At 38.5% G+C, this 21,963-nt stretch overlaps 1 protein-coding gene across 1 annotated transcript in view; it reads right to left on the bottom strand.

Moving 5' to 3' along the window:
- The window catches only part of ssp3 (SCAPER domain-containing protein short spindle 3), a 35,390-nt gene that overhangs the window by 11,303 nt on the left and 2,124 nt on the right, over positions 1–21,963 (bottom strand). The window contains exons 5-21 of the mRNA XM_089859814.1: positions 20,231–21,938; positions 19,192–19,370; positions 18,992–19,103; positions 18,784–18,924; positions 18,603–18,704; positions 18,489–18,542; positions 18,177–18,401; positions 17,947–18,102; positions 17,649–17,881; positions 17,501–17,569; positions 17,199–17,432; positions 16,740–16,863; positions 16,048–16,265; positions 12,672–12,818; positions 10,831–11,065; positions 10,133–10,282; positions 8,713–8,904 (exon numbers count right to left, since the gene is read on the bottom strand). Of these exons, the coding sequence (XP_089715940.1) occupies positions 8,713–8,904; positions 10,133–10,282; positions 10,831–11,065; positions 12,672–12,818; positions 16,048–16,265; positions 16,740–16,863; positions 17,199–17,432; positions 17,501–17,569; positions 17,649–17,881; positions 17,947–18,102; positions 18,177–18,401; positions 18,489–18,542; positions 18,603–18,704; positions 18,784–18,924; positions 18,992–19,103; positions 19,192–19,370; positions 20,231–21,938 (4,279 nt within the window). The remainder of the gene's footprint in view (positions 1–8,712; positions 8,905–10,132; positions 10,283–10,830; positions 11,066–12,671; positions 12,819–16,047; positions 16,266–16,739; positions 16,864–17,198; positions 17,433–17,500; positions 17,570–17,648; positions 17,882–17,946; positions 18,103–18,176; positions 18,402–18,488; positions 18,543–18,602; positions 18,705–18,783; positions 18,925–18,991; positions 19,104–19,191; positions 19,371–20,230; positions 21,939–21,963) is intronic.

The raw sequence follows: 21,963 nt of genomic DNA, 5'->3' as shown, positions 1-21,963 counted from the left end.
CGTAAATGGATATGGAGGTGGCGCGCAAAGTAAACTCGACCATTAGGTCTCTAAGTCTCATAAGCTTTATTACCTACAGGTTTTACAGCTAGGTAATAGGTTTTTATTTGTACTACGCAATTTTTAAATCGATGTTCTATATGTAATATGCAATAGGAAAAGGGGCGCATTACGTGAATGGTGTTGTATGTAACTTCCATTACTGCGAACTAAATTTGAACTTATTTCGTTCGTAAATGGTTCTATTTTGGCGCAATAAAATGATATAGCTAAGTAAACACATTAGATGTATTTTGATAACGAAATTAGTTAAATAAGCATCACAGTTGCCACAGATAATTCATTTTAATATAATGTTAATTTTCCCGACTGTCTAAAGTCATTTTCTTTGACTTTTATTTGTAGAAATATCAATAAGTTCTGTTTAAACAAGGCTATTTACTTCAGAAAATAGTTCATTCTAGTTCCGTGCGAAACTCGGCCAAGAAAACCACCTCACCGCATTTTATTGGTCACGGATATACCTGTCCCTATAACTCGGTATGACTTCCTCACAAGTCACACTTGATTCATTTTCAATTGATATAACAATAAGAAACAATTAACAACCAAATGGGTCAGTATGATACATGGCATTTAAAAGTAATATTTTGACCAATACACACCTATAACAGTTAAGAAAAGGAGGTAAAAAAATCAAGAGGAAACAAAAGAGAAGGGGGAGGGGAGGGGAGACGAAATTTGGCGGGAAACAAGTGTAATAAAAAAGCCATAAAGCGGCTTTACACTTCCGAAACATGCCATGGAAATTGTCCCGGCGACTTCCGGACGCGTGACTAAAAGCTTCCTCGCTGATTTCCGTTCATTCTATCGCCACCAAATTATGATCCCGCCGCAAAAATGCCTCCTCCCTTTGAACGATGTATAAAGGATAGGAACAAAAAAGGAAGAAGAGATTCGAGAGAAAAGGGAAGGAAAACAGAGTATATACGCTAGCCAACAAAAAAAACCACCAAACGAATAATAGAAAAACGGAAGAAGAAACGGAACCGTCTGTTCCACACACGAGACCCGGCCGTCAAACCGTGATACAGTCTTTCAACTCGCTTTAAAAAAAATTATTCATGACTCCGGCAACCCGAGAAGGCGTTGTGTTCACGCTTACATCACCAAAAATATATTTGGGCCGACAAAATTTCATAATTTTAGCTTTTTTACTTTCCTAAATATGATCTCCATTTATGCAGCTTCAATATTTTTATCGGTTTTTCCAATTCCTCTCGCAAAACAAACGAAACTATTAAGTAATTGCAACGATTAACAGAGATAAATAACCCTACGACCCATTGGATGGAAGATAATCTTCCACATACCCTGGACCAGACGCGCTTACTTTCAACACTAAGCATAAAAAACCGTACTTTCGCTTCTAAACTAAAGCGTTTAACGATAAGTTTACTGCCCAACTATACTCCCATGCTATACTAAAAGCGGCAAGGCTTAATTCTACAGGACCAAACTAAAGTTTGCGAGAAAAAGGCGGGCATATAGGTATACGTTTTCCAGAATACATCCCAAGTCTAGGACGGCAATGGGATGATGGATGAGACGGTGGCGACCAAAAGAGTGATGGAACGGCTTCAAACCGGGGTATCAAGGGGGTACCCAAAGCCTAGGAAAGGAAACGAGAAGAGAAGAGGTAAAAAAGAAATCCGCGAAATGAAACCAGGAAGAGTGAGGGGAAGCGTATACATAGCGTGCGTGGCTGGGATGCAAAAGAAGGAAAAAGGAATCTTTTAAGGATGAGAAAATGAGGGTGTCCCGAAAAGAGACTTCGGGAATTGATCTAACCCTGGGCGTTGTTGCCTTTAGCCACGGGAAGAGATGGATATAACGAAGGTACGCATTAGTTTTCCCATTTAAAGCGACAAAAAATTGGAGGGGAGGTTATAAGGAACCAATAAATTTTATATTAAACTGACGTAGTTTGAGGCTTGGGCTATGGTTTGGCTTGGCTCTATTTTTTTTCAACCGGTACCTTGAAGGGGGTATCACAGATTTAATATTCGAATTTACACCAGTATGTTCCAATGATTGGAATTAACTTTGACCTTTTAAAAATGTTCCAATATACCTGATAATAATTAGTAGTAACCCAACTAATGAGACTTTGATAAGGGAATAGATACAAAGACGTAACTTAAAATTCTATATGTTAATTGAAACTCGGTATCAATTTTATAACAAAGTATATTTCTCTAATAGCCTTCCTTGTCTGAAAACAAAAATGGGATCAATTAAGTCACCATCCTAGAGACCCATATCTACGGTATATTTTAGCACGTGAGGCCATGGATTAAATATTAAAAAAAAAAGGAAAAAATCACTCGCGGAAGTCAACTGCGACCATATGCGCATTTGCATGTTTCAGCACGAAGTATTTCCGAGTAGCTTCCCCCCCCCCGATTCCAGCCCCCTTTTTTTGAAAACTCGAGCCGCCTTCACTAAAGCAAAAATTTATCTGGCTAAAAGCTTTGGTATACCGTAGAGTAGTAGGGAAAACTCGCGGGCGACTGAGCGCGAAGAATAGGCCGAAACCGAGCCTCATGAATTTTGATGAAAACGATACGGCAAAAAAGGAGAGAGAGAGAGAGAGAGAGAGAGTGAGAGAGAAAGTGTACTACGGAATAACGGTATAAGCTTGGAAAAAAAGTTCCGCCTTGGTTTCGCTTTCGTTCCTTGCATGCGTGGTGTGATCCTTAATTTTGTCAATACCTACATGAATATTGAATAGTAATTGTATAACGTTTAACAAATCGTATTGCTTTCCCAAAATATGAATTTATTATGTTTTCATGATAACTAAGTTTTGATTAGGAGCATAATTGATCTAGAGTCTCGTGATGAGTTAAAGCTTAAAATTTACAGGTTTCGCGGGTATCCAAATACTCAATTTAAGCATCAAGACTATGAATTTGGTATAGAGGCGCGCTCCCAAGTTATCTCTGTATTCTTCCGTATCTTTAATCTCAATAACTTCGTCCAAATACACTAAACTGTGGATCTTAAAAAGCCGATCAAAACGTAAAGAAAGTTTTCTCCGAGTCTTTTCCTTTCATGCTTATTGCGCATGTAGGGAACTGTAGGACTGAGCCAATACTCGGTACCGGTTTTGAAATGTGGGAATACACGGAATTTGGTCTCTCCGAGTCTCCTTCTACAAGCGCTCAAAGTTATACTTATTAATATTCCAGGAAGAATTAAATGAACGTTTGGTGCGTAGTATAAGTGGGGCCCCAGACTAAACAAGAGTCGCCGCCGAGAGTACGTGTTTATGTCTCGGCGGCCTACCCCTCGAGTTTTTCGGGGTAAAAAAATAAAAAAGAATATAAGTTAGCTTGGAGTGAGCGCGAGGGATCAAAGCTAGAAGCAGAAGAGATATTTTTGGGGGCCCGTCAAGACTTCGTCGCCTACTCGATTCCCCGCCATATTTCTTCACTTTGCGAATAGTTGGCATTCAAAAGACATTTTCTTAGTTTTTCTTCCTTCCCTCCCTCTTTTCCCACATAAAATATTCGTCGCGTTATTTGTAGCGGGGAATCCAAGCCTCCTCTTTTTCTTACAAAATTAAATAACCAACTCTACAAGGGGAGGCTCATGATTCGAGATCTACTTGGAAGTCTAGACTGACTTATTCCAAATTAAGATGAGATGAAAATTTAAAATTTAAATTATTCTGGAAGATCATTAACATACCAACGACGCTTCTATTATTGTTAATTGATTAAACTAATTATCAATTGTCATTTGTCAACACCTTTAGAGGACTTAGTTTATCTCTAAGAAAAGATACTAAAGATTTCGAAACACTAAATTTACCGAATATTAGAATATGATAAAGTCTACATTTTCCTAAATTTATAGACTAATAATAAGGTAGTAACGAATGATAAGGCCTTAGTAACACAGAAACTAATTTTAGTTTTAATCATAGATCATTCGCGCTGTAGTATCATACTTCTTTTATACTAGAACATCAATGAAAACGCCCTAGATAAAAGGGTTGATCCCATAAACATCCCAGCTACATCTTGTTTGACTCGATATATATTTATATAGTGTATATATAAGCGAATGGAAGAAAAATAGAGAAATCTCTATCGTAACTGTAAAACGCCTTTTCTTCCAAGGCCCGTAAGAAAACAGCCTGCCCTTTTCCGCCACAAAACTAGGGTTGCAAAAGCAAGGGGGTTGGGTTCTTAAGGCCCTCGGCGGAGCTAAGGTAGAGAAATTGATCGCCGCATTATAGCGAGGGTCGAGGATAGAAAGATTGTCTTGACAGTTGTAAGAAGAACGACACGGCTTCGGGAAGAGCGGCATGCATGCGCTGCCAGGCTGACTGGCTTTTTGCTTTGGAGCTCGAGCTATAGAGAAGCGGCGCGGCTCGTTTTAATCAAGCTGAAAGCTTTCGGCTATCAGGGACGTTCGCCAGCTCCGACGCCACCAAAAGCGGAAAAGTGCAGATGGGAAGAGCCGATACCCGAGCGTAGCCTAGTATATACCAAGCACCACACACACACACAACCATACTCGCGCAATGCACCAAAAACTCCTGAGAAACCAATCTAACATCGTCTACTCTTAAAAATATACGCTTTAAGCCTAACGAAAATAAAACAAGCGAAAGAAGTTCAAGCTGAACCTTCTTTTCCAGTTTTCATGTTTTAGAGACGAAAAAATACCTAAGAGCATCTACAGCTGTAGCTCATTAAGAAATCTCAAGTGGAAAATGGGGGCCAGATATGAAAAACCAAACATCCTGATGCGCTAACCTATACTAACTAACTAACTAACTAACTAACTAACTAACCTTCGTAACTATAGGTACTTTGGTTAATTGAATTTTTCTAAAATTATGATAATTATATATTTCAGGTTAAAGGTCACTTTATAAAAGGTCTAGGGCCAATTTCAATTGAGCCATTTCGTATCACAGCTAATAAGTAATTGTTATTGTTTACAAAAAATAGTTTGAATTAGATAATTTCGAAAAAAAAAAAAAACCCTGAGCTTAGCCATGTGACCTCACTAATTCTGCTCTGCGTTTAAAACGCCATACACATGGGTGATAAAAATATATTAAGTTTAAAGTAATGGTCAAGTAGATAAATAACAATAGTAACTAATTTTAGAAAAAGTGACTTTTGCTGGCAAAACCTGCCACAAATAAATATTTATATTAATTTGTAGCGAAACACGGAAATTTGTTATAGTTTAGCATAACTAAACTAAAACTGCAAATCATGGAAAAGCTAAATTGCAAAAATTACCAACGCAAACTAGCCATAAAAGACACGCATCAAAATAAGTTATCGCTATAAACTAAGTATCCTAAACCAACTATTATATTAGGACTAAAAGTGGCATACATAATCCCAGGGTTACATTGTATACGTGGGAAACTGACAAAAGGCACTTTTCATCGGGACATTTTTTCCCGGCTTAATCATTTAATCCGATTGAATAAGAAGGGGGCATACGCGAATAAAACGTGCGGCCACGGGGCCCCATGTAGTCACCCGCGGATTATACACTATTATACATTGATACGTAAAAATATTTTTGAATAAGGCTCGCCCTAAACCATCGATACAGGGATTTACATTAATACGGGGGAAGAGGTCACGTGACTCACGCAGTTCTATAAAGGTATTTAAATTTAAATATAGCAGGCGTGAAAAGTAGATGTAAACGGCTGTGATTAAATTTATAGAGCAAAATGAAATTAATCTTGTAATTAATTTGATAAATAAAAGTACTAATAAGCATTTTTAACTTTGAAAGTTGAACTAAGAAGCTAAACACTTCATTAACGAAGTATTTCTGCACACCCGTGTTTCGGGAGAAGCATCCATATAGGGGCAAACGTTTTCCATAGATTAACATTCAGCGCCTGTAGAAATGTTTAACCCGCCGCACACCCGAGTTCAGGGAGAAGCATCCCTACAGGGGTAAGCGTTTTCCATAGATTAACATTGTGCCCCTGTAGAAATGTTTTACCCGCTGCACACCAATATTCGAAATAAAAGCCGAACATCGAATTTCAGTTTTTCGTGTCAACTGAGCCAATTAATCTACTTTTATACAAATTGCGAACGTTCCTAAAAGCTAAAACAAAGAAGCCTTAATCTACGGAAGAACAGAAATCTTGTTGTCCATACTTTCGCGTAGGAAATACATAGCTATACAGTCCAATAACTATCTTTGAACGTTCTCTGGTCTTTTAAGTGTTCTTACTAAATAAATTTGCATTTCATTAAAAGTGTAAATAGGGCGTGGAAGGGGATACGGCCAATAAACAATTCATAAGTCGCGTTAAAGTTTCCCCGGCCCGGTATAATAAGTAGCCAAAGGCAATGGAAACAAGTTGGGTATAATCAATAATACCTGGCCATTAGCGTTCAAAATTAAACCGACAACAACTTTGGTGCGGTCCATCGGAATTAACCGCATTCAACAAATAACCTTTTCGGCGCGCGCTCATTTCCCTAAATCTAGCCCCGTTTCAAAGCGAGTGCCGCGCGCCAATCAAATCTTTAAATCTTAAGTTCCCGTTACCCATTAAATCCAAAGAGAACGTTTTGGCTTAGTTACTAAGGGATAAAACGGCAAACGGACCATTTTGATTCAAAATGCGAGCGAGGTTGGTTTGACTTTCATAGACAAACAATATCGGAACTATTCATTAGGACACTGGAGAGAGAATTTTATGGGATGGAAGAATAAGGAAAGCGTGGGTACCCAACCATCAGGCTCTCCTGCCCAAGTGGGTATTCTCGAAAACATTGGAGGGCGCTATGTGGTAATTCGTTTTGTCAACTGACCAAATTTTACCGGGCTATTCATTTTTGTCTGAAGTCATGATTTAATAATAATGATGATAAATCTCTAGACCTTAGTTCAAATGAACCCAGCGCCAGAATTAAATATATTTTCAAAAAATCCGAGTGGAATAGTAGTACGCACGAGCTAAGAAAGATTTTCACCAATCCGTCGCCATCTTGAAGAATGGCGGCCAAAAAGGTAAAAAACGTTTCCTTATGGAATAACGTCCGCGAGTTTCAACCAATTTCACTAATATTTAACATACTGCTTCCCTACATCCTTTGCTACTATAGTACTACATAAATACAACATTCGCAAATACCTCCGCGTCATGTCCCATTGTAATATTTTTGTCTATAGCTTTCTTTACTTCCAAGTTGAAAGCGCAATTAAAGGAAGACACCGTCTGTCTCGCGCTCTTCATAGGAAGTGTCCATACATTCTACAGTTTAAAACGGGTGGGATTATTTCAAATGGGGGGGGGGGACCAACCCGCACATAAAAGGAGTGAGCCGATAAGAGGAAAGCGAGGCTTTATCCGGAAGGGCTTTTACGAATAATTGGACCGTTGATTAATACGGCCGAGAGAGCGGCTGACAGTATATTTAACGTCGGCCGTACCAGGCTAATAGTGTGGGAATCTCGCGCCACGGGCTTTATTGAGATATCAGAGGGAGGAGCTAAATAAAGAGCCTAAGGAATGGAAAGACAACACTAAGAATGCATGGGGAAGGGAATATAAGGATAAGTAGTATGCGGCGGAAATTAGAATGAACCATCGGTATAAGGAAAGCCTTTAAGAACAAAGGGAGATATTTAAAGTGACTGCTGCATTGCAATCTTACTAACATCCGAATCCATTAAACCGTAATTTAAATACTAAAAGGTATGAATATATTTCTAAATAAACAAACCACTTCGCAAAGGAAACGTTCAAAATTCATAAACAGTGCGTATCAAACTGAGTGGCAGGACAGGGTTCATACAACTTTTTCAAACCCGATTTCACTGACATTCCCAGGTTTTTTCCCAAATATATTTCCCTGAAATTTCCAGGGTTTTTCCCCGTATATTTCCCCATATATTTGCCTGAAATTTCTAGGTTTTTCCCCCATATATTTTCCCTGGTACCAGACTTTTTGAAAACCCTGTCCCTCAGAGCAACAAAGGTTGGCGGTAAGAGTGAATTCCTAGTTTTGCACATAAAGATATTTCAACCCGATTCTGACTGTAAGCAGTCACATAGGAAATAGGCAAAATAAAAATAATTAGACGTAATTACTTTCCCGAAAATACGAGAAAGAAAATTGCGAATTATATCCCATTCCACCGGCAATACAAATATAATATAAAATTAATAAGTAAGGGAGAAATCCGAGCCCAGCCAAGTGTGAAAATGCCTAAAGTCAGCAAACAATAGCATAAGGGTAAGGTTATTCTCGGGAAATTATTCCTTCAACACGCGGTAACAACCAGATCACCTTGGTAGTGAGTAGAAAGGACACTAAATTTCGCGCGTTGGCCTATAGGTAATGCAGTGAACTACAGGAATAGAGCTATAGGCTAAATGACGCCATTGCGTGTATCTCTATCTCCCCACCTTTCACTTCATTGCATATAATGCAATAGACACTCAAAAGACCCAACATGATTGCATTTGTACACGAAAAATCAAGGTTATAGTCGAGTTACTCAAAGCGCAACCAGTAAGAAGCAATTTACACAAAATAAATAAGCTTAATTTCTACAATTCCTTTCAGGGAAAATGAAAGAAAACTAAGCCTAAATGACAATGTTAGGGAACTGAATTATACAAAGACTTCTTACCTCTAAGAAATTAGATAGCAACTCGCAGCTCATATCCTGTTCCAAAACCACCTTATTATCGAGATGTTCGTAACAACAAGCGATCAGCGTTGGAAAAAGTACGCGGGTCAAATCGGGGTCACTAAAATACTGGAACGGCAACGAACATAATTGTTGCAGAACGCTGGGACGCTGACCAGACTGGATAATAGTCTGAAATGATAAATAATATTTTCCAAACCATTTAGAAAATATAAAAGTTGATATCAAAATTAAAGATATCAACTCGTAAGTGAATACATTTATTTCAACCCTGAATATTGAACAGGGTATAAATTTATGAAATCCAATCTCAAACATGGGCTGGTTCACGACAGAAAGGGGGCGTCAGAGAGGTTTTTGATTAAAATGAATAAATTCAACGTTTCAATTTAAAAATAAAACTGATATTAATTTAACGATTCTTAACCCCCCCCCCCCTTCTTTTTCGTACCTGTCGTTCCCCTAGATCATATAACACGAAAAAGCTTTCTTGTTTAAAAAACAGGCCGCATTCGTCTCACGTAACGAGGTGAGGGTGGGGGACGGGGACATTAAGAGGTGAACACACTTTCAAATTGTCGAGATAAACCGCGGCTAAATCCCCAAAAACCCAATGGTTCATGCAAAGTATAAAAAGCCCCGGTCAAGCGTCTGAAGACTATTCCTTTATACTCTGACACCACCTATCAACCCCCTTCGCGCCAACTGGGGCGGTTTAAAGGTAGACGAAGAGAATGCGGGGGTGTTAGGTTGCGTTCCCTGCGTCTCTCCCTCTTGAAAAGGGAGAATGAAATGGACAGGGACAAGTAGGTAAGTCAAGCTTAAGGGCGACAAAGTTTCAGGCACTTCTACCCTATAGGTGCCGTCTGTTCCGTGTCCGTAGGTGGTGCCTTGACCCCCAACACCCTTCCGCCACCACAAAAGTAAACATCATTTTCTTTCTCTGAATAGGCATACAATTGAACCCTGAATAATTATAACATCCTGGCCGAGGTAGTTACAGCTAAATAAGATAGCAACCCTGAACAGCAACGCGAAAGGTCTGCAAACTCTGACCCATTACGACCTTGACACACTAAGAAAATGGACAGACAACCATTTTTAATGCCTTAAGATTGACAAAATAACATCAAAGTCATTAAAAAAACTTATGTTTCACACGTAACCAACCCTTTTGATAACCTTTGTTAATCATTTTTAGTCACTTGGTTTCTGTTATCAATCGATTATAAAAACCAACCCTTTTGATAATTTTTCTTTAATTAATTGGTTTCTGTTATCAATCGATTATAAAATTGTGTTTTCCCAGCCATTTCAATATCCCTTTTAGGTTGTCTATCCCTGGCGTCTGTCCGTCACGGACGCAACAAAACCGGGAGGAGAAGCCGAAGCACTTTACCTGATTGTCGGGGTTCATCACGGCGAAGTAGCCCACCAAGAGAATGACTTCGTGCAGAATGCTTTGGCTGTTCCAATGGGAGCAGTACCAGAGTAAATAGCTCGAGATATGACGTAGCTGAAGCGAGAGACCTTCGCTGCCCAACACGCTCTAACGACAACAACATCGAAACAAAAACGCATTTCCAAAATATTTAAATATTATTTCTATAATTTTCGTCCATAACTCATAAATATTCAGAGAGATAACTAACTTCCATAGTAAAAGTTACGTATGAAATTTCTAACAATAAATGGGGTTATGCAACTGTGAATGAAACTTTTCATGGCAATTCAATACAGTTTTTCAAGCTTATGAGAAACTCAAAACAATAGTTCCGAATCTATTCATTTGCATATCTCTTCATAATTTAAGGAAGTGTCTATGATATTAAAAACTCTTATAACACCCAAGAATGAACAAAGATAGGACTGGGCAACAGTGCAAATGTTCTAATGTTGGGAAGAATCATGTTACAATTACCCTCCCGCTTTGTGGTGCACTTCTCTCGAAGAGAAGTATTATATACTACTGGTAGTGTCAAAATATATCAAGCAGAGTATGCCAAATTATAATCAGATTCAATTTCTATAACTTAGTGACTTAGGTATGGGATTAAGGTCAAAAAGGGGAAGAAATCCCAAAATGCTCATTCTCACCTGCACAAGTTGAATATCTAATAGGGCAAGTTGATTCAACATCCGTAAGGCTGTCAACGTCACGGCTTCCGTCAACTGAGAGAGTTGCGGAGGTTTGGTTTCTCCGCGTGAAGGGGCGCCACTATGCAGAAGTGTTCCGTACAACAGTGAAACGGCACCGGCTAATTCAGTAACTCGGAAAGTGGCCAAGAGTTGACTATTGTCTTCCTTCTTGGGTAGAAAAACGCTATCGTACCTATTACACACACACCAAAAGAAAAGCGAAGACGTCTAACTTGTAAATCTTTCAGTGAAACCAAAAATAGGCCAAATTTATCCATCTGGCGATATAAAAAAGAAATACCCTAATGGACTGTTGGGAGATGCTTAAGGGCAAAAATGGAAACACAGTGTTTACTTAACAAAAGCACCTGAAGACTTTTTACCTGCCTGAAGTCCCCTATGACCAGGGCCGGAAATAAGCACAGGACACTGGACATTGTCCAATAAAATTTTAAAATATCCCATAATTTTTTTGAAATCTAAGGGGATCGCTGGACAGTTTGACCAATAAATTTTCCGAAGTTTGTAAAGCTTGGCTATGGAGAAGCGCCACTATTTTTGCACACTCCATTGGACAATGTCCTATAAATTTTCCATTGAAACAGGGGGTCACAGGACATTTGTCCTATAAGAATTTTTTCTTATTTCCGGCCCTGCCTATGAGTTTAATGCGCCGCCATTGATTTAGTGACGTCTGCTAAATCGAACCACTTACCACTAAGGGATTGGTTGAATTTTCACAGGCTGACATGTAAGGGCAGAGTAACGTAGGTAGGAGTATAAGGCTCGGTTTAACAGACGTCACTAAACCTATGGCGGGTGGCGCAATAGTCCACGTTTTTAAGACTAATTAAATGCTAATTATTTTGTAATAATAGATGATTTATATATTTTTCATGTTTTCCCTTTCATATTTAGAAAAAGCCCGTTCTTTTAAGGTATAATGTTACGTTACCTGAACGTTTCCTTTAAAAAATGCTCAATAAATAATGACCATAATTATAATAACGAAATTGTTTCACCTTTTCCCAACAAATAAACCCCCGAAAGATATTTCCAATATCGGAAACTCACGCGGCAAAACCGATTTTAACGTAAAAAACAAACTCCATACAGTATTAAAGAAAACGCCTTAAAAATGGATGAACTTCAACCCCTATCCTCTTACATGAATGGCCAATGGAAAACCACTGCTAGGGCTTTGATCAACGGTACACCGGATACAGGACATATCACTCCCTACCCTACCCTGCCCTGCCACTATTCCCGAACGCAATTTGGCTAAAAGTGGCCCTGGATCAAGGGAGGGGGTGTGTTCTCTACATCTGACATGGAAAGAAGAGAAGGAGAGAGAGAGAGTGGACCAGGAGGATGGGTATGGACGTAATAAAAGGTAGATACATCTAAAGCTGGGAATCTGGTGGTGGTGGTTTTATCATAACAGCCTATCCGACCTATACCGTTTTTACCAGCTGAGAGTATTACGAAAGAGAGCGTACCATACCAGGAGAAAGAAAAGGTCCGTAAAGGAATAAAAGACCCCCAAAATGGCGAGTAAGCTTACATTATTTATGTATGAAAGGTTAAAGGTCATTTATGGGTTGATAAAGTTTAAGGGGGCGTTCGTAAAATATTTCTAAACAGTCTCTAATCAATGATAAAGTGTTTTCGGGGAATGGAATTGTGGTCGAAAAATAGAGATAAGTAAATTTTTCAAATAATTGAGATGGAATAAATTGATTATCAGTTGTCAAAACAAATGTGTTCTAGTAAGAGCGTACTTAAAATTTCAAACTTACCGACTACCCACAAGTTTGGCGCAGGCTATAAGAAATCCGAGTATTTGAAGTATGAAATCGCAGGCTTGTGGCTCGGAATCCAACGGAGCTTGTACATTCTTGAGGTAATGACTAAGTTTATCCACGATACCCATACTGACGGTATAACTATACATAAATATAAAATAAAAACAAGCAACTAATTTAATAGATGTAAATTAGGATCTAAAAAGCTCCCTTAAGGTAAAAAGAATGGATAGTCCGATTTGGTCCTTTAGTTTAAGTTTTGCGCTAATAGAGCGGGATAGCCTGCCATACTCTAAAAGAGGTTTTTTTCTCTTTCATGTAGGAAAATGGTTGAAGAGAGTGGCAAGACCCAACCGACAATCCCCGTTTCAAAAGAGACAAATACAACAACCGCCGAGAATGCAACGTAAATTTATACTAAAACCAGGTTTAATTAAGCATTGACAAATAATGGGGAACGGACCATCTATAGCTTCGTACGTTTTGCAATTTCAGGGTGGAATGAATAATACAATGTCCACTTCTTACGGATGAATCGCGTCAAACGAAGGAAAGATTAATACATAGTTTTCAGAGTAGGGGATTGATACCAATTACACAGGGAGGCGAGGCATCATTTTCGGAGAAGTGCAGTATACCAAGTAGCCTGGCCTCCCTGTGTAAATGGTATCAATCCTCCTTGCCTGAAAACAATGCATAATCTTCATTCAGCTACGAAAGATGGACTTCCAGAATCAAGTTTAAATGACAGCACCAACAAAGATAGGATACCTTTTATCTTCAATCTAGGCACAATAGAGATATAAGGGTGCGTAGCTTAATACGCGCTAACGTATAAACCTGATTGTGAATGTAGGAAAAGGAGGAGAGAGAGATTCTTCCTCGGATGATGATGATAATAGGCGAAAAGTTGCTCTTTTTTTCCCTTCTCCCCCTTCCTCGATAATCTAATCGTTACTTATAATGGGGCGCATGCCACCTTACTCGACAGGGGGGATCCAAATTAGTCATGGCTTTCCTGAAGGCTTTTCTTCTCGGGCGACCCCTTAATGGATGCCCCGTCGTTCCCTCCTTTCCATCTCTCGCTCTCTGTTTCTATATTCTACTCTTTTCTGGTCGCGCATACGACGCGTGCCCCTACGAGGGGGGGGGGGCGATCTGCCCTCAACATCAGATAGATACCCCAAACTATCACTTAATTCAGAAACCCATGTCACAAAGGAAAGTTTTTCTGACATAGTTTGCGTCTTTTTGGAGCATTTTCATCGACAACCTAAATTTTAATCAAGCGCGTCTATGTCTTATTAACCAGGATTGCCACAAAGGTTACGATTCTAAATAATAAAACCCGCTTCTTAAAGGGGATCCCGTGAAATAGTGTGGTCATCTCCGATTGATTTCACATCTCGAAGTATGCCTCGCCATTTCATGGACGAATGTAGCAAGCATTAGTGGGAACAGGTACCATGGTAATTCTTACAACCAGCCCTTTTGTCGAGGATACGTTTCACTTCCAATTATTGGTATCTGGCGACGATATTTTCATTCGCCTTCTCGGAACGCAACATGATGGGGAGGATTTGGAGGGACCGAGATGATACATTTGTGTTTTCAATCGCGTTGGGGAACATTCTTCACTTTAGTCACGATCCCCCTTGACAAGTCCCGCTAGGAACTCAATGAACCGCGCCGAACTTTTAGGGGGTAAAGAAAAAGGACACGTCGGGAATACCCTAGAACACCCCTTACAAGCCCGAATCCCAGTCGCTACGCTCGGTCGACTACGAGTACGCCCGATACTTCCTTCCTACAATCGTAAAAATCCCAGAGCGCTGCGGGAACTAATGCCTTGGGCATCAGCCCAAGCACCTCTATACTCATCGACTGAAGTTCGTGGTCAATCCCGAAACTGCCCTTGGTTATAAAAGAAAGGATAAAATGTGAAGAAACCATTTTCAAAAAACCCTACGTAATTAGATTTATCCTATTAATAAAAGCAGCGAAAGAGGTTTAGGCAAGAAGTTTCTTCTTCTTCTTAAGTCCTAGACCGACAGGGTTTTCTCTTCTTTCTATTTGAATTATCCATTTAAGGTTGCGGCGGCAGGGAGGAAGACATTTTCTTTTCACGTCAACGATAGAAAGAAGAGAGAAGTTGCAACAAAAAAGCAATCACGGAATTTAGGGTAGATTCTTTAGGCAAACGGAAAAAAAGAACCACTTTTCCAAATTCGCCAAAAACCGTTTTCCCATCCCTTTCCCTTTGTCCCTCGTGATTAAATTATAGGATCCATTATCATCAACTTAATTGGGAGCCATTTTAAATAGATTCGCTGGTAAAAATCGTTACTCTACTTAGGCGCCTAATTCAGCAATAATTTATTTATTAACATGAATGTATATCAGGAGTGAGTACCTGACTTCCCAATAAGTGAGCAGTAAAAAATATGCAGTTGGATCACTAGTTTTGTGGGTAATAGCGTGGGGGAACTGCCTTTCCATGGGCGTCTCAACTACCAAGTTAGAAGGGATATTTAACTCTTACACCGATTCAGGTGGATGAATATATTCATGCTAAGAAGGTACATTTTATTTGCCCGAGCGAACTTTCTAAAGTCATTATTGGAATATTTTTTGTACTATTTAAGCGGCCTGGAATGCAAAACCACGAAATTACAGGGTCCCGCACGCAAAATTGAACTGTACACGATATTTTCTAGAAAATAAATGTCCTTTCTGCCATTCGCGTAATCAGAGTATTACCAAGATGACATTTGGATGGATAATACGTGTATTCTTTATGTAATATTCGCGCAGTTTGAGCATTCACTGTGTAATATTCGCATAACTGCGCATTCTATATGTAACATGGTGCAAAACGCGCATACGTTATGTTAAATTCACGTAGTCTCAACATTCTCAACAAAATATTCGCGTAGTCTCAACACAATAGTCGCGTAGTCTCAACATTCTCAACACGTTTATTCGCCTAGTCTCAACATTCTCAACACGTTTATTCGCCTAGTCTCAACATTCTCAACACAATATTCGCCTAGTCTCAACATTCTCAACACAATATTCGCGTAGTCTCAACATTCTCAACACAATATTCGCCTAGTCTCAACATTCTCAACACAATATTCGCCTAGTCTCAACATTCTCAACACGTTTATTCGCCTAGTCTCAACATTCTCAACACAATATTCGCGTAGTCTCAACATTCTCAACACAATATTCGCCTAGTCTCAACATTAATAACACAATATTCGCGAGACCCGTGCGCTTTTCACGTAATAAACTTCATGTTAGTCAGTCCTACCCAAACATCAAAACCATACACACTAAATCAAAGGATAAAAGAAAAATTGCAAACCTGACAACGTCCTGAATCCTCAATGACGTTTCATTCTCCAATTTCAAGTCCTTAATTTCATTCATTTCACTGACGCTTGTTGGTCGTTGCTGTATAAAGGTCATGATAACCGACATCGCCTCCAATAAAGCACCAGCCACGGAATCAATAGGAACAGCGACAGTAATGAAATCGGGACCACTACTATACAATGGGTTGTTGTTATTTGGTAGGAGACCCTGACAAAAGAAACGTCCAAAGGACTAATGAAAACTTGCAAATTACGATACGACAGATTGATAACTACAACAAGAAGGGGATAATAGAAGAAGGATGACACTCTATAGATTCCTCTTTATACTTTAGTTACGCTCTCCTACTCATTTTACTTCAGAAGGGTGACTATCACACCGTGTGGTGAATTCTATAACTGTTTGGTATTTTCAAAATCCTCAGCAATCAACCCACAAACCTTGACTGTCTTGACGTGGGACAAAAACACACAAGCGCATGCGCCTTGACAAATAATTAAGCAGCGCTAATAGAATAATGATGAAGGAACAATTTATCGCGTTTGTGAGTCGGTTTAGTAACCTTGCGCACTCCAAATGTAAAATAATGTGGGAAGAATCATGTCACAATTACCCCGCCCGCTTTGTGGTAAACTTCTCTCAAAGAGAAGTATTATATACTTCCGCTTAGCTACTACTTACATTTAAACGATGTGTAAGGAGGTCTAACAGTGTTACAATCTTATTGTCATGTAAAGTATGAAGGCAGTTTTCAAAGCAGTTTTGGCACGCCAATTTGTATACCAAACACGCTCTTACGAGGGACCTTTAAATTTAAATATTGAATTTATTACAAGTTATTCTAGAATATTCATTACAAACTATTCTAGAATATTCATTACAAACTATTCTAGAATATTCATTACAAACTATTCTAGAATATTCATTACAAACTATTCTAGAATATTCATTACAAACTATTCTAGAATATTCATTACAAACTATTCAAGAATATTCATTACAAATTATTCTAGAATATTTATTACAAATTATTCTAGAATATTCATTAAGAGTTATTCTAGAATATTTATTACAAATTATTCTAGAATATTTATAATAAATTATTCTAAAAAAATGCAAATAAATTAAAAAAAAACTTACTTATTTGGTATAATTTTGGCAACATCATTATTTTGGCTTAAAATCAGCAGCTGGACCAAAGTGACCAATCCACCGTGTCCTCTGAAACTTAACTGATCATTTTTCTTCCCCTTTTCGAGTGACCTTTCAAATTCTCCCAAGGATCTTTCCAAACTGGTAATTGTATTATTTTCCCAGCTACTTGAACTCAGAGCGCTAAGAAGTTTTCTGATGTCTTTAACGTTTTTCTGAAACCTGAAAAAAAAAAATAATTTAATTTCAAGTTAATTCAAAACAAATTAATTTTAGTTTAATCTATTTACTTTTGTTTGAAATTTGATTCGGGGGTGATTTTATTCTTCTCAACGTTTTCTTTCTCCCATTCCGAACCTCTGTAAAATAGTTTTTATAATTAATAATGAAGTTTAAGTAAAAAAATAAAATAATAATAAAAATCTATGACATGTTTACCGATTAATCATTCGTTGTCTTATTTTCTTGCAACGTTTCTTGAGAGCCTTCTGTCGTTCTTTGTCCAGGGTTATTTCAGGATCTAATCTATCAGCGGTGGCGTCAACAATATGCTTCAAATTATAAAGTTCCAAAGCTTCCGTGGGCAGCTCCATTCCTTGATGTTGATCTTTGACGGCTTCTTGATGTTTCTTACCTCGCAGATGACTCAATAAATAAACTTCCGAACCAATCTAAGTGAAAAACATTGTTATTCCCTTCCAGGTAACTTGGTAATTCAATTCTTCTTTGTAATTACCAAAACATTGCACAGCGTGCACATTTTCTTCGTTTCATAAGGAACCAATCTTGGGGCATCGTCATTATTGGAAGAATATCGACACACGTTCAATTCAAAGGCTTTCTGGCGGATTTGTTCGATATTCTCTCCGTGTCGACGCGTAGTTTCTTCCAACTAATTAAATTGAGAAAAAGTTTTAAACTTAAACAACAAAAATAAATTGGTAAAATCATGTCAGGTGAATTCACCTTATGTTGAATTTTCTTCTGAAGTTCGGCAACATTTGCCTCTTGGGCGGCATTAAGCGCTGATAACCTCTGCTCGCGAATTAGCGCTTTCTGATTGGCCATTTCCTGGCGTTCTTTTTCTTTTTCATGTTGTTGCTGTTCAATTTTCATGTCGCGTAGTTTTCTTTTTTCCTGCATTTCAAGAAGCCTAGCTTGTCTTTCAGCTTCTAGCGCTTTTCGTCTTTCCTAAAGTAACGTTATTTGATGTCCAAAGTTTTAACAGGTCACAGATCACGCCCCCAAGACTTAAATATAAATAGCTAAGTACCGTACCTCAGCGGCGGCTTCTTTGGCGGCCTTCTCTTCCAATTTTCTTAATCTTTCCTCCTTTTCAAGTTAATTACATTAATTACGCGTTAGTACAGTTAATAATCAAATAATACGCACTTGTATTTCCGTCAGTCTGGCTTCATGGTCTTTCTCCCTCGAAAGAAGGTCATGGCGTTTGTTTTGAGCTTCTAAGGTGTTAATAAACGCTATTTCATTCACCTGAATGTTGAAGAAATTGTATTTTTTTTTTAGAATAAAATAAGTAGCGGCAAGAAGCGTTTAATTAAAATTAATTAACCTTATCTTCTTCATCTTTAGCTTTGCGTACGCGGTTACGTAATTGCATCTTTCTTTTCTCTTCCGCTTTTTGAAGTTTATTTTCCATCGTTATTCTCATTTGTTCCAGTTGTTCTTCCATTTGAGCTTTTATCTCTTCGGCCTATTATTGATTTAAGTATTAATTAAATTAAAGTAATTAAACCTTAAATCATTAATAATTAACATACTTTCTTGCCCTTTCCAATTAACTTTTGTTTCTTTTCAACCAAGAGTTTCTCACGAAGTTCTTGGGCTTTTGCCTGCTTCTCTTCTTGCAATCTTATAGTTTCCGATAACGTACTACAACCAAATTAATTAAGTGTCTTATATCAATTAAAACGTTAACTATTGCATTATACAGTATAAAAAAAACGATCTTTAGATATACCGCTTTTTAAATGGAGAGGATAACTTTTCATGAACTTGCAAAGCTCTACCGGGAGTTCTAAGTTCTAAATCGAGTTTGTCCATTTGTTCTCCCCATGACAAACCCATTTCATGAACCATATCTTCTTGTTCCTTTTTTCTTTCCAACCAATCATCAGAGAGCTCATCATCATTGTCAAACTATTATCGATGATTTTGGTGATTCATTTTTCAAGCTTATACAGGGTTCGTACAAAATTTTTGGAATGAAATTCCCTGACTTTTCCAGGTTTTCCCTGACTAAATTCCACAAATTTCCCTGACCATTTGCAATAACGTACATGGCGAACGTATATGAAAACCAATCTATATTCACTCAAATAATTTTTGCACGAGTTATGTTTATAAAAATTAGCCAATTAATTCGTTTAAATTTAATTTGAAGTAAATCATAAATAACCTGAGCGAGCGAAGCGAGCTCCGCGAATTTGGGGCTTTTCTCAAATCTCAGACAAAAAATTTTCTTGTCACCATTATACTTTAAATTTCCCTCCAATATATTTTTCCCTGACATTTCCCTGACTTTTTAGGTCCATTTTAAATTTCCCTGACTTTTTAGGCCCATTTTCAATTTCCCTGACTTTTTAGGCCCATTTTCAATTTCCCTGACTTTTTAGGCCCATTTTCAATTTCCCTGACTTTTTAGCCCCATTTTCAATTTCCCTAACTTTTCCAGGTTTTCCAGGTCGTGTACGAACCCTGTTATAATTTCCGCGCTAGGAGGAAATTTGTTTTCACGCCTATAGGATAGACAACTCCCTATCTTCGCCAGCAGATTATTCAATATGTACTCTGTTGCACTTGCATCTTCGGTTGTCAGTATTTCTTTCGTCTGTTGTCAGTACGCACAAAGCTACGTTACATAGAGACCTAGATTCGCTAGTGACAACCAAAACTGGAACAGAGTATATATTGCGCAAACTGCCGTCCGTCGGTGATCGGGAGTTGCCTATCCTATAGCGTGAAAACAAATTTCCTCACCATGCTTATACAATACATACATTATCGCAATCTTCAAATAATTTAAGTTCATCTTCAATATCAGACGAGGGGATTTCATTTTTATCAGTTGATTTCTCCTCTTCATCCTGATTTTCATTTTCCGCCCCATCTTCAGGGTCAAGTTTCTCAGAATCTGACTGAGAATTGGACATAATTTTACAAATGATGGCAGGATCTTCAAATTCTTTATCATCCTTGGAAATTTTTGACGCGCTTATTTCTTCGGCAACTTCACTTTTGGTCAAGACGGATTCCAACAAAACCTCATTTTTAACACTGCCCACGGGGATTTCAATTTCATCTAGCTCGTCAACTTTTTCCGAAAATTTATCGGTAGATTCTTTAGGAGATGATTCCTTCCGCGTTTTTATGGCCCCTCCTACTCTGGGTTTAGAATCAGCACGTATTTTCAAAGAAGAAGAAGAGTTAGAGACTTCCATCTTGCCTTCTTTATAAACAGATATTTTGTTTGTTGCGGATTTATTATCAATGACACGACTGGAAACTAAAACCGATTTCGGTTTAGCGTTATTGTGAGAAGTTTTAAGTTCCTGTCTAGCTAGAGGTTTATTGAACAAACTTTTTTCATTGACTTTCCCGGTCAAGAATGGTTTTTTATTTACAACCTGAGAAGTTGAGGTTGTTTTAATACCACCACCTTTGGTTCTGGGTGGTAAGGTCACTAAGTCACTGTTACTTCTAACTTCCGAAAGTCTCTTGACGGCGGTGTTCAATTTGGTGGACTTATCGCAGACTATGACAGTACTGAGGGCAGTGGCTAAATTGCTTTCAGAGGGCGCCTTTTTAACGGGTGAATTACGGGAACGAGTTCTTCCTCGATGGACAGTTTCCCAGCCGTCATTATCTTCACTGGGGGTAACTTTAGGGGGCGCGGGTACCTCTAAAGATGGTGAAACTGAAACTGCCTCGGATATGGTTTCAGATTGACTGTTGTCCAGAGAAGAAATCCCTTTAACTTTATCAGCCCAACTATGGCAGCTTGATGAACTGCTAATTGAGGACGTTGATCCCGTCTTCTTTTCATCCTTACATACTTTCGAGGGTATGCTGGGTTGAGAATACGTATACGACAGGCTAGGGGTAGGTTTAGTTCCGGCATTTATTTGATTACGTCTCACGAAGTTAGTTCTCGGAGCGGGTTGACTCGATACGATTCTCTTTCCACGTCCAAAGCCTCCTGCAGTAGCTGGATTGTTTAACCTTTTTTCAGCCATTGATGATGTTGCGGAGGTTGTTTTACGATACTCATTGGATTGTCCAGTTTTAGTAGGTCCTGTTGAGGCTGCGCCTTTTGAATTTGTTAAACGACTGGTAGAAATATTGGTGACGTTATTTTTTGAAGTAGAAACATTCGTCAGGCTAGTTTTTGCGCTTTTAGAAGGTTTAGAGTCATTGGTCAAGGGTACTTCATCCACTTTCTTAGGTACCACCGCCTCTTGTCTCGCAATCTCTATTTCTTCTTCACATTTGGCAACAAGTTCATTTATTATTGCGGAAACTTCAATCAATATTCCATCGTCATTCACATTGGTTATCGGTTCTGGCGTTACTTCAACAACTTTGGGCATTTCTTTTACCTCTTTGACCACCTCCGTTGGTGTCAAAGGTGTAGACTCTACTTTGTTTACCGAAGCGCTTTGTTCAGTTTGGGCAGAAGTATTAACATGGGCTGGTTGTATAGAGGATCTAAAATTTGTTAGGAATGTTTGAG

This window comes from Phalangium opilio, unplaced genomic scaffold (genome assembly GCF_054372755.1).
Source record: "Phalangium opilio isolate 3A_F unplaced genomic scaffold, DU_Popi_V2 ptg000344l_1, whole genome shotgun sequence".
Classification (NCBI taxonomy): domain Eukaryota; kingdom Metazoa; phylum Arthropoda; class Arachnida; order Opiliones; family Phalangiidae; genus Phalangium; species Phalangium opilio.
The sequence above is the reverse complement of the archived record's forward strand: the minus strand, read 5'-3'. Positions and strand labels throughout refer to the sequence as shown.